This window comes from Pithys albifrons, chromosome 13, assembly GCF_047495875.1.
Source record: "Pithys albifrons albifrons isolate INPA30051 chromosome 13, PitAlb_v1, whole genome shotgun sequence".
Lineage (NCBI taxonomy): Eukaryota > Metazoa > Chordata > Aves > Passeriformes > Thamnophilidae > Pithys > Pithys albifrons.
Genome location: NC_092470.1, coordinates 5,427,504 through 5,440,059, shown reverse-complemented (window position 1 = coordinate 5,440,059; position 12,556 = coordinate 5,427,504). Strand labels below are relative to the sequence as shown.

The 12,556-nt window shown below is 50.8% G+C and overlaps 1 protein-coding gene across 7 annotated transcripts in view; it reads left to right on the top strand.

The window, feature by feature from the left end:
• Window positions 1–11,949, top strand: part of NEO1 (neogenin 1) — a 173,686-nt gene extending 161,737 nt beyond the window's left edge. For 5 of the 7 annotated variants that reach the window (XM_071568983.1, XM_071568982.1, XM_071568981.1 and 2 more), the window contains 8 exons: window positions 822–890; window positions 1,581–1,728; window positions 3,330–3,568; window positions 3,832–3,924; window positions 6,772–6,930; window positions 8,393–8,647; window positions 9,193–9,329; window positions 11,204–11,949. In XM_071568983.1, coding sequence (XP_071425084.1) covers window positions 822–890; window positions 1,581–1,728; window positions 3,330–3,568; window positions 3,832–3,924; window positions 6,772–6,930; window positions 8,393–8,647; window positions 9,193–9,329; window positions 11,204–11,287 — 1,184 coding nt within the window. In that variant the 3' untranslated portion in view covers window positions 11,288–11,949. The remainder of the gene's footprint in view (window positions 1–821; window positions 891–1,580; window positions 1,729–3,329; window positions 3,569–3,831; window positions 3,925–6,771; window positions 6,931–8,392; window positions 8,648–9,192; window positions 9,330–11,203) is intronic. The other 2 variants (XM_071568985.1, XM_071568984.1) reach the window with 1 other exon arrangement.
• The last annotated feature ends 607 nt before the right edge of the window (window positions 11,950–12,556 follow it).

Sequence of the window (12,556 nt, the reverse complement as noted above, 5' to 3'; positions counted from 1 at the left end):
TAACACTTATTACTTCTTGATTAAAGGGGGTTTTTAACTGAAAAAATCCTTGTCCTGATTGGGAAGCTGCCAAACCCTCTGACTTTCTGGTTGTGGGGTTTTTTTGGTAGAACAAAGTAAAAATGTGCAAAATATTCTGGGTTCCTGTAACCAGAGGAATGTTGCTCTTTGCACCTTGCTGAATGTTTCCCTTAGTTCAGTATTTTTCTCATTAATTTTTGCATTAGTGCATTTTAGTGAAAGCACAGGGGGAAAGATCCAGGATTTGGATGTAACTGATAATTGGTTTCCTCAGGTTTCACCAAAAACATTTTTGTGAGCCTTTGTTGTCACTTGTGGTGACCAGAAGAGAATGGAGAGGAGTTAAAACAGATTTTTATGGATAGACTGGGCCTAAATATTACATTTACTGTGCTTTGGATCCTCCACTTATTTCCTGGCTCTCACACTGGCTCTAATTAGGTGTTGGGAAAGGAAACTTGGAAAACTCCGAGTTCAGGAAGATTAACTGTGATTGCAAGTGTGGCAGAGCCCTTTGCCTCAACATGTACCTGTGCATTGCTGCAAATGATTTTTATTGTCCTGTTAGTAGAGGCTCCTAAGCTGAGTTAGGAAAATAATAACTCAGGAAACAAGGGAAGAGTTCTTTAGGAGAAGTTTCTTTTCTTGGAGAAATCCAGGTGTTCTGCAAAGCCCACACAAGTTGTGGGGAGAGAAAAGGAGGGGGAAAACTGCTCTTGGGAGCTCAGAGAAGTTATGAAAGAGAACTCAGAGATGCAAAAGAGTGTGTGTGTAACATTCCAACATATCTGGTCTTTCAGCCTCAGGATCTGCAGGGAAGGGAGGTCGCCCAGTGGACTTGGGACCTGACTACAAACCCCCTCTTGGAGGTGAGTGTTGGTGCAAAGCTTTCCCATTTCCATGCATTTCACCCAGAAAACATTCCTGGCATCTGTTCCATAACCCTCCTCTGTGGCTGTTCCCCTCAGGGAGTCCTGTCACGCTCCTGCCCTGGGGCTGCTGCCTGGGGTGTCTGGCAGAGCTGTCCTGGCATTTCCATGGGCAGAGCTGCTTCCCAGGGCAGTCTGAAAGGGCTGCTGTGGGGCACAAGCAAAGATAATGCAGCAGGAACATCCTGGCAAGGAAAAACCTCCTCTCCTTGCCCTGGTTGGTGGAGGGGACCCCTTGCCCTGGGGTGACACTCTGTAGTGTTTGATAAGACAGAAGTGACCCCTGTCGGGTTCTGGGCGTGCAGTGGGATTTGGCTCCCAGGAGGGGCCTGGGGTGCCCTGGTTTGAGCATGATCCCAGATTAGCTCTCCTTTGACTACTGAATTTGTATGTGATACCTGTTTGAACAGGCTGAACTGAAATTTTGGTATCATCTATGAATCATCTTCCAGATTAACAATTGTACAGAAATACAGGTGGCAGATTACAAAAGAATAAGCCCTTCCCAGAGATCCGAGCAAACAAACCATCTTGTCCTGCTGATCTGAAGGGTTCCAGACACCTTGGGTGGGCACTCCTTGCTTCTCCTATGTAATAATAACCCCTTTCTCCCATCTCAACCTCTCACAGGCAGTAACAGTCCCCATGGAAGTCCCACCTCTCCCCTGGACAGTAACATGCTGCTGGTGATCATCGTGTCCGTGGGGGTGATCACCATCGTGGTCGTCGTGATCGTCGCTGTCTTCTGCACCCGCCGCACGACGTCCCACCAGAAAAAGTAACGTCTCTGGGGCCCCCTGCCCTGCCTGCCCTGCCCTGCCTGCCCTGCCCTGCCTCTCTCACCTGGTCTGTCATCTCCTCTTTTCATGGTGATGCTTTAGAGTTTATTCCTTTTCAGCCTTTCAGGCTGTCAGTGGTGATGGTCTGGTTTTGCCAGTCACTGTTCCAGAGTTACAAACCAGCAAGAGCCCCCTCAGGAACTGGGACAACTCTCTCATGTGTTACCTGCACTTCTCCCTCAGGAGAAACTGCTCTTTAAGATACTGTTTCCAAACTGGGGCCAGTCCCTCTGTTTGGACCTGGGAGAACTCAGGCAGCTTCTCCCTTCTGCTCTCAGCATGTCCTTCACCGTGGAGTCAGTGTACAAGCTGTGCATGGTAATACCCAGTTTTTAGACAGATTGCTGGAGTGGAATCTGAATTAGAAAAGTGCTCCAAAGGTGTGTACCTGAACTGTTCCCTCAATCAGACCACCTGAGTTAAGCCCACAGTGGTGGTGCTCCCACTTACAGGCTCCTGAAGGTTCTTTCTGCATGTTCTTTGAAGGACCAGAGCTGAAAGGTGTTATTTTAAGTTTGAAAAGATGCTGTTATGCAAAACAGAGTTTAAGAATGAGATTAAAAGCCAGACTTGGAAGATAATTTCCACTTGCTTTGCTGAAACTGCACCATCCTGCAAAAATGCAGGTTCTTCAGGAGAGGGGGCCGGGGTGTGGGAGTGTCTGGCAGCTGAGGATGTCCAGGGAGAGGGCAAGGTGGGTGGGCCCGTGCCCAGGAGATGCATTTTATTCTCCAAGAGCAGAAGTAGCCCTTTGAAACCTGCATTCCTAAATGACACTCCTGGGCAGTGAGGAAGTCCTGCTGTGTGTGTGTCAGGGATCCAGCTGGCTCAGGGCAGACTGTGGGAGCATGTCTGGCTGGGAGTCACCTCCGTGGGAGGCTCTGCCTGCTGTTCCTGAGCCCTGGCTGAGCCAGTTCTAGGAATTGTGGTACCCAGAGGGGACACCTTCCCCATCACTGTGAGGAACAGGTGTGGACAGCAGTGCCTGAACCCAACATTTTCCTTTTCCTGAATTCCACCACCCCAAATCTCTGCCTCACCACAGTTTGCTGCTGTTCAGCAGGATGAAAACCTCCTCCCCTGGGTGTGTCTGAGCAGTGCTGAAATTAGTGTTGCTGCCACTAATCCTCAGTGTTGCCCACTGTCGGGGGGTGTGGCTGTTGGGACCCTCCCTGTGCAGCTCCTGGCAGTGTCTGAGCCTGGGCTGGTGGCACAGTGTGTGCCCTGGCACTGCAGGGTTGGAATGTGCTCTGAGCAGCCACCACCTCTGCCAGCTCAGTGCTGGTCAGGGAAAGCTGGGGCTGCACAGCACAGGCCTGCAGGATATGGGACCCTCGGGACACATCCATGGCATCAGAGCTGCAGGATGTGCTTTGAGATGTCAGCTGTGCTTGTGTGCAGAATTCAGAGCCTCCTGCAGTGGGAAGGTTCTGCTCAGCTGGACACAAAAGCTGAGGGAAATCTCAGGGAAAATGTGCCTTTTTCAACAAGTGATGCAACATCTGAGAACATCTGAGAACATCTCCTGTTTCCCTCCCAGGAAACGAGCTGCCTGCAAATCAGTGAATGGCTCCCACAAGTACAAAGGGAACTCCAAAGATGTCAAACCTCCTGACCTTTGGATCCATCATGAGAGACTGGAGCTCAAACCCATCGACAAGTCTCCAGATCCCAACCCCATCATGACAGACACCCCAATCCCTCGCAATTCCCAAGACATCACCCCAGTTGACAATTCCATGGACAGCAATATCCACCAGAGGCGGAATTCCTACAGAGGTGAGAGATCAACAGGTGCTTTGCTCATGAGATGTTAAATGTGTATTACTGTGTCTGGTGAAATCACTTTATTGAGATATTATTTAGTTACTCTTTTTTTGTTCTCATTTTCCAAGTAGTGAATTGAGTTTATTCCTCGTTTCTAAGACTCCCTGAAAAGGAGGGATCACATGTTTTAATGAGGAAATTGAGGACCCAGGAGTTAAATAATTGCTTTTTCTTGGTAAGCCCCCAGTGGATAACCCCTGGTGTCTCTCCCCCAGGACACGAGTCTGAGGACAGCATGTCCACGCTGGCAGGACGGAGGGGGATGAGGCCCAAGATGATGATGCCTTTTGATTCTCAGCCACCTCAGCGTAAGTGCCCAGCCCATTGCTGACTCCTGGAGCACCCAAAGCAGCCACACTGGTGCCACACACAGGGCACCCACCCCTGCCTTCCTCCTCACTGGCCCTGAGCAATTCCGGCCTCTCCGCAGTGGGAGCAGCGCAGAGGAGGCTCCTGAACCCCCTCGTGGGGAAGGCAGAGCTGGAGCAAGGGCAGAGGGAACAGGGAGCAGCTGCATTGGAACGACTGCTGTAGGAGGGGGGAGTCAGGAGTGTGTCCAGTGTCTGTCCATCCCAGTCTGCTGTTTCCCAGGAAGACCTGTGGGCCTGGCTGCCCTTCCCTTTGAGCCCTGCCAGTGCCCAGCTGTTCCACAGGAGCAGGGGGACCTGATCCATCTCTGTCAGGTTCTCCACTGCTGGTTTTCTCCTCCCCAGCTCAGGCAGTCTCCTCTTTAGCCTCCCTTCATGAGGCAGCTGCTCCATCCCCTGTATCTCTTGAGCTGCCATTCTGAGCCTTCTCTGACTTTACTGTGAGCTCCTTGAGATCTTTGCCCTCTCACTCAGCCCTGTGAGGCCCTTCTGGAGCTCCTGGCCACCAGAATAGCATTTGCCTATCCACTATTCCTGACAAATGGGAAGATTTCTCTGTTTGCTTCTGTGTCTGGGTCACTGAGAAAGAGAAGTGACTGTCCCAGCACTGCTACCTGAGAACTGCTGCTCATTCTCCTCTCCCTTGAAAATCCATCATCAAACCCCTCCCTTGGTTTTGTATGTGCAACCATCTTTCAGTCCATACAAGAGCCTTCCCTCAGCAGCAGCTTAGTGGAGTGGACCCTTTTTGAACATTTAACTGTATTAAATTTGCTGGTTCTCTTTATTGGAATATTTACTGTCTTGAGGCTCTGAGATCAGGGATTTCCTTTTGCAGGACTCTTGCAGGACGCTCTTCTGAGGGACTCTGTTTACCCCTGTCTGCAGGGACCCTTCTCTGACACCCAAGCCACTACTGCTGCTATTATTATGACATATTTTAAGAATTAAACACTGTATATAGTTCTGAAGTGAGGACTCCAAGATGGAAAGGGCCTTGGCTGAACCTCTGAACAGCCAGACTGAAATGCTGTGTGAGAACACAAGTGGCAAGGACAGGAGGCAACACTGAGCTCTCCTGGGCTGAGCTTTAGACTTCCCTGAGCTCTGTGTTCATGTTCCACCTGTAGGCAGGTCCCTGCTGCCACAGCCCTCGTGTCTTTAAGGAATGATTTCAGATTAGTCTCTTTGTTTTCATTTGATAACTCTTTGCTTTAATTACCTGAAGTGAGTACTTGGGTTTCTTGCTCTCTCCCTGCTTTTTCAGGTGTCCTGGTGACCTGCTTAGTTCAGTTTGTGAATTTTCAAGTGTTTCCTTGTTCTATAACCTTTTTACAAGAGTAACATCTCTTTTCTTGGTTTTACAGTAAGCAGTGTGATGCTCCTTGCTGTCTCCCAGTTTTCCGTGGAGGAGGGGGAAGCAGAGGATGCAGTTTTACACTAATAATCTTTACTCTGATTAGTTTTGGTCTGTGTCAGACATGGGTGTCCAACAGGGACACTGAGCTGTGGGATTCTGGGGAGTTCCTGTCCCTTGCCAGGCACCGGGACATGATGGGTGCAGACCTGGGTGACCCCAAACAGAGGAGGCAGCAATAAGTGTTTTCCTCTGGCTGGAGGCAGCACTGGACACACTCAGGATGAGGTGAACTCATACAGGGTCCTGTGTCTGTCCAGTCTCCACAGAAGGAGCCCAGCAAAGCACTCCTTGTGCTGTTACTCACTGAAAGGTACTCAGGAACCTGCATGTCAGTCCCAGCCAGGATGAGCAGGTGCCAGTGGTGCTGCACATTGTAGGGAGGCAGTAATGCCAGTTGTGCCTCTGGTTGTGTGCAGGCTGATGTGATAACTGTGGCAGGTACAGCCATGGGGGTGATTTCCCTGCAGCCCCAGCCCTGACAGCCCTGTGGGATGCCAGCCCTGCTGTGTTCCCTGGAAAAGCCTGGCTGCTTCCCTCCCTTTGTGAGCCATTGCCTTGCCCAGGGAGAACAAACCAGGCCTGGGCAGAGCTGGGAGATGGGGAGGGAAGTGCAAGGAAGAAGGTGCAAGGTCTGCTGGTGCCTCAGGGCTTGAGGTTGTTTGTGTGGCTCTGACTTTCATCCTGTTTCCAGGAGCTCTAAGGGCCTCCAGCAGCAGTTTCTATTTTACAATAAGTGGAAACACAAACATAATGTGTCAGATAATTCTCTGCAGAAGCTCCATGGGAAGCTCACACTGGTGTGTGAGGCCCTTTCTCAGGAAGCACCACCAGCACCATTCCCTGTGTTCAGCTCTGGGCCTTCCCATCTTCCCACCCACTGCAGTATCCAGATCTAGTTATTCCCCTCTTAGGTACCAGATTAGGATAATTCAGTCCTTCCATTTTAGCTAATTTGCAGTAATGGTGTGTACCAAATTAGCTCCTTCTGTGTCTACTGGAACACAAAACCCCTGGAAGGATATTAAGGTGCAAAGGACTGTTTCCTTTTTAACACACCGCATTTTCTCTTTATCAGGATCCTGTATGTGGATAATAGATCTGTATTCTCTTTATTCTTCATCAGAACTTTTCTCTTCCTTGAAATCCAGCAGTGTGTCCCGATGTGCCTTGTGTTGGTGCTGCTGCTTTTTCACCTGTAATTAGGGGATGTTTTTGTCCTGTGCATGGTTTAGGTCTGGTACCACAGGAGTTGGAGGTGGACTGTGACTCTGCTGAGTGGCTGTGTGGGGAAGGGAGGGTGTGGTGCCTTTCAGTCCATGAGCACTGTGCGTGTGTTAAGTGTTTCTCTGTCTTGTGTTCATCCACAGCTGTGATTAGTGCTCATCCCATCCATTCACTCGATAACCCCCACCACCATTTCCACTCCGGCAGCCTCGCCTCTCCAACCCGCAGCTACCTCCACCACCAGCCCAGCCCCTGGCCCCTGGGCACAGCCATGTCCCTCTCAGACAGGGCCAATTCCACAGGTGAGACACAAACCACCAGGCAGGGGTTGCTTTAATGGAGCCTCGAGTGAAAGGCGTGGAACTCAAAGCCTGAAGCTCGGTCAGTGCCGCTGTGTGATCCTCAGGGGGGGTTAATGCAGGCACAGTCCTGGGAAGGTGCAGCTGTTGTGTACAGATCCTTGGGATACATGATGGTGGCCTTGGAAAAGAAGGCTCCATGTCCCACACACAGCCACAAACAGGAGGATTCCTTATGCTAAAGCCTTCAGGCTAAAGCCCTGAAACATCAGATTAAATCTGAGCTACTTGATGAGAGCTTTTTCCTTAATTAGTTCCATTGCAAATCAGGAGAGGAGAAAAACCTGGACTTGGCTCCTGAGAGCTGACATTTGTTAATCTTCCTGAGGGACACAGAAATGGGGGTGATTTCCATGCAGCATTTCCAGGCTGGAAGCACAATCCATTGCAATAGTCCTTGCAATGTCTCCAGTGCTCTGAAAAATTCCAAAGCCACACTGTTGCCAGATTGTAAACTGTCGAGATGGAGCAAATGCTGAACTTGTGTAGTTTAAGGTCAATGTTTTAAGGTGTCACAGCCAAAAGTATTGTTTCCTTATGAGAACAGTTCCTGGGGCTGCAAGGGAGGCAGTAAGTGAGAGGCAGAGGTTTGCACCAGTGAAGTGGCAGCTCCCACAGCCCAGATCCTTCCCTGCCTGTGCTCCAGGTGGGATCACAATGCCCCAGGTGTAAGGTACCATCTCATTGTTCCTTAGGCCAGCGTGGAGCCTGCTGCAAACACACAAAGCCTGGGCCTTCATCGGAGCTTTCAGCAAGTAGGAAGAAATTCTTAGGAAGAAATTCTTGGCTGTGAGGGTGGGCAGGCTCTGGCACAGGTTGCCCAGAGAAGCTGTGGCTGCCCCATCCCTGGGAGTGTCCAAGACCAGGCTGGATGGGGCTTGGAGCAACCTGGGATAGTGGAAGGTGTCCCTGCTCATGGCTAGGGCTGGAATTAAATGATCTTTAAGATCCCTTCCAAATCAAATTATTCTGTGATTATAAGTAAATAGATTTCAAGCCCATCTCAAAAAAACCCTGGGCTCCGGTGTGTGCACCAGTGCTTGATGTGTAGCTTAAATTACAGATTTAGTTAAAAATGCTGGCACTGGGAGGTGCTCAAGGGTAGGAGAATGAAGGTTTGTGTTCTGTGCTGTTTGAGGACTCACCACATGGGGCCGTAGTCAGTCAGTGCAGATGCAAAGCTGATTTGGTGTTGCTGGAGATGTGGAATGGCTCAGCTCCCAGCTTAGAGTGTTCCCGGCCATGATTCTCCTTAGCAGGGGCAGCCACACAGACCTGGGGCTGCATCCCAGTTCCCCTGGGAGCTTGTGGCAGTGACCTGGCCCAGGTGCTGCCCACGTGCCCGCCCTGTGCCCACGTGCCCCGAGGCCGCCCTGGGCGCACAGTGACCGTGTTTGTGTTGCAGAGTCCGTCCGGAACACGCCCAGCACAGACACGCTGCCCGCAGCCTCGGCCCCGCCAGGCACTGACCACCAGGACCCCGAGGGCTCCACGGGCTCCTACCTGGGCAGTGCCCAGGAGGAGGACCCTGCCCAGGGGCTCCCCACGGCCCACGTGCGCCCGTCCCACCCGCTCAAGAGCTTTGCGGTGCCCGCGGTGCCCCCGGCCGGGCCCTCCTACGACCCTGCCCTGCCCAGCACGCCCCTGCTGACCCAGCAAGGTGAGGGGATGGGCACACCACTGCCAAGAAAGGGAGGGTCCTGGGGGGCTGGAGGTGGAGTTGGGCATCAAGGGAAATGTGTCAGTGATTTTTCCTGGTGTCATTTTCAAGGTCTTTTCCTGTACATAAATAACTTAGACAAAAATTCAGACCCAACACTTCAAAATCTAAGTGCTCATTTTCATCTGTTGCCTTCTTTCTTCATCATAGAATCCCACAATGGTTTGGGTTGCATGGACCTTAAAACCCATCCCATCCCACCCCCTGCCATGGGCAGGTACACCTTCCACTATCCCAGGTTGCTCCAAGCCCCGTCCAGCCTGGCCTTGGACACTCCCAGGGATGGGGCAGCCACAGCTCCTTTGGCCAACCTGTGCCAGGGCCTGCCCACTCTCACACGAAAGGATTTCATCCCAATATCCAATTTAACTGCCCTCCTTCAGCTCAAGGCCGTTCCCCCTGTCCTTGCTCTCCTCCTGTCAGGAGCTTCCTGAACCAGCCAAGCCCCCGTTCCCCAGGGCTGACCCTGTGCCGTTGCTTTCCAGCTCCGCCGCACGCGGTGCACGCGGTGAAGACAGCGTCGATCGGCACGCTGGGCCGGACCCGCCCGCCCATGCCCGTGGTGGTGCCCAGTGCCCCCGACGTGCAGGAGACCACCCGGATGCTGGAGGACTCGGAAAGCGTAGGTACTGCTGCCAGGCCTGGCCTTGGCAGTGCTCAGCATGCTGGGGAGTCTCTCCTTGTTTGTGTCACACCTGGAAACATCAGGAATTCCACACTGGCACTTGCAAAGGCAGAGGGTCAGGAGGCTCCAGAATTCCAGCACCTCCCTTGCCTGTGAATCCATATAAAAGTGTAGGAGAATCACGTTCTGCACAAGGCAGGGTCCTGTTCCAGCCCTGCTGCTGCAGAGCATTCCCGGTGCCCCTGCACATGGAGCTCTGGGCACTGATGCCAGTGTGTGTCCTGCCACCATCCCAAAGGTGGCTCCGGCTCCTGGGAAAGGTGCCCCCAGCTGGGCTGCTCTGGGAGCAGCTGGTCAGGAGTGAGGATGCTGGGGGGGGATGGCACTGGAAGAGCTGTTTCCTTTCAAATCCAGGCCAAGAAGTTACTCCAGCAGCTACTGGAGCACTAGAATCAGGTATTGTCTTTAGTATCACACGGGTGTTTGCTGGATCACTGCTACAGGAAATGCTGATTTTGAACTTATTTTACTTTTTTTCTTCACTGTCCTTTCCATTTGTCAAGTGTTTTGTCACCCTCCTGATTTTATTTCTGTGTGTGCTGGTCTAGAAAGTTGATCTGGTGCCTTTTTGCCCTTCTGTCTAGAGGTTACTGCTCCTTTGTTTGTCTTGTTTGGTCAGTACCAAACCCATACCCATCAATTTCTCCATCAGCAAATTGGTAATATTTCAATAGAGCCATTTATAAACTTTTTCACTGATAAATTAGTGCAAGGTGGAGTCAGCACACTAAACACTAGTTAAATTGAATCACATAAATTAAATTGCTAGTTCGAGTTTTTAAAATTAAATTGAGTTGAATTATGGGGTTTAGGGTTAGGTAATGACTTGAATTAATTAATTCTGGGTTTTATGAGAGCCTGCAGGAGTGAGTTTCCATCAGCTGCTGCTGCTTGTCATTGTCAGTAGTTGGTAGATAATGTGCTGGACCCAGGACAGGGATGACTTTTCTGGTCCAATCCAGATGTTTGGTAAACTGGAAGCTCTTTGCTATTTAAATGAAGGAGCAGGTTTGTCTGTAGAAGGAAAGGAAGTGAGAGCAGGGTCAGGATTGAAAGCTGCCCAGAACTGGGAAGGGCTTGGTCAGAAAAGGTTTGGAGGTGCCCTGGTCTGTGGTGTGTGTCTGGCACAGGAATGTCCCAGGGGGATGGCTCAGCAGCACAGCTGGAACTGGACCCCTGAGCTAAGGCTGATTTTTAGTGAGGGTGATGATTCTCAAAACACTTGTGCTGAAGTGATTCCTTCAACCTTTTCTTCTCCACTAAGGTGGGAAGGTTTGTCTGAACTGCCTGCTCTGGTTCAGAGGCAGCTGTTCCCTTCAGGCAGGGATTGAGACAAGGAAAAACACAGGTCAGCTGACCATGGTTTAGTCAGTGGGACTCTGAATCACAACTGCTCAAAGAGCTGCACTGAAAATAGAGTCACAGAATAGAATGCCCTGAGTTGGAAGGGACCCACAAGGATCATCCAGTCCAACTCCTGGCCCTGCACAGACACCCCAACAATCCCTTAACATCCCTGGGAGTGTTGTCCAAACGCTACTGGAGCTCTGGCAGCCTTGGGGCCATGACCACCACCCTGGGGAGCCTGTTGAGTGCCTGACCACCCTCTGGGGAAAGAACCTTTCCCTGATATCCAACCTGAGCCTCCTCTGACACAGCTCCAGGTCACCCTTAGAGTTGTTGTTTCAAGCTGTTAATTCCTGTAACTGTGGATAAATCCACTTGTAGTTATCCCTGAGTCAGGGCCACAGCCCCCAGCAGTCCCTGAGGGTTTCTCCATGTTCCCTGCCTGACCCTCTCCCTCTCCCCAGACCTACGAGCCGGATGAGCTGACCAAAGAGATGGCCCACCTGGAAGGACTCATGAAGGACCTCAATGCCATCACCACGGCATGACCACCTCCACAGGACATGACTCCAAACTGCCCCGCAAGGCTTGGGACTCAGCCTTGGAACACAAGGAATTGTACAGAGGAAAAAAAAAGGAAAAAAGAGAAAAAAAAAAGCAAACCAGAAAGAGGGACAGCACATGAGAGCAACGTGGGAAGGAGAGGAACCAACCAGAGGGGAGCTGCGTGTCCCTGTCCTGCAGTGAAGGCAGGGCCAGGTGAAAGCAGCCCCTGTGCAGGATGGGACACACCAGGCTGGCTCCAGACACAAGGAAAGCAAACGGACTCGCCGTTAGTTCTGTTCTGGTCAGGTTTTGTCTCAGTGGTGTGATTGCCCTGCCTTTTCAGTGTTGGACATTGGCATTTATGTACAATTTTATTTGTGTTTTTATTTTATCTTTTTTTATAAAAAGAAAAAATATTGTAATTAAAAAAAAAAGGGAGAAACTGTTGTTTTCCACAGCCTAGGCTGAGGTTTGACTGCTTGTTCTATTGTGTATGGAAATTCATTGCCAGTGTGGGTTGTTCTGTTTCGTTTTTTATTCTGCGTATAATTACGTCCCCTTCTGGCAGTTAATCCATGGCCTTTTGGGATGCTGCACTGCTCTTTGTAAGCTTTTTTTATTATTTTTATATTATAATTATTAAAAGCCTGACTTTCTCCTCTCATCACTGTGAGATTACCAGTCTGTTTGAATTGAAATGTAATTTGAAAGGCTTGTTTGTCGCTTTTTGTGCAGTTTCAATATTTTGAGTGGGGGGAAAGTAGCTGGGGAAGGGGAGGGGGTCCCTGGGGAGGGGTCATCCTTGTTGTTTTCCTGTCTTTCTCCAGTGACTGGGGAGACTGAAGAACATGAAGCATCTTCTGTAAAGTCCTTCCTTGTCCCTTCAGCATAACTGTGTCTCTGCTCACTGAACTGCAGTGAGATCTCATTTAGAAACATTGCAAGAATTTCCTCCTGTAAATTAGGGGTCCTTATGTTTAGGTGACACTCCATGCAGCTTATCTGGGCGACTGTTTTGTTGTTGTTAGTTCAAGATGCATCACAAACCTTGCCAAGTGCAGAGTGAGGGCTCAGCACAGCCCCCAGGCTGGGCTGGGGCTCCCAGAAGGGATTGCTGTGGGATCCTCCAGCCCCAGATCCTGCCTGGGGGGCACTCCCTGCCCCAGGGTCCTGCAGCAGCACCTCCAGCCCCCAGCCCGTGTCTCCATCCCAGGCCATACACCAAGATCCTGCTCTGGAGGATTCCCCAGAGCCAGAAACAAGGTAAAAAT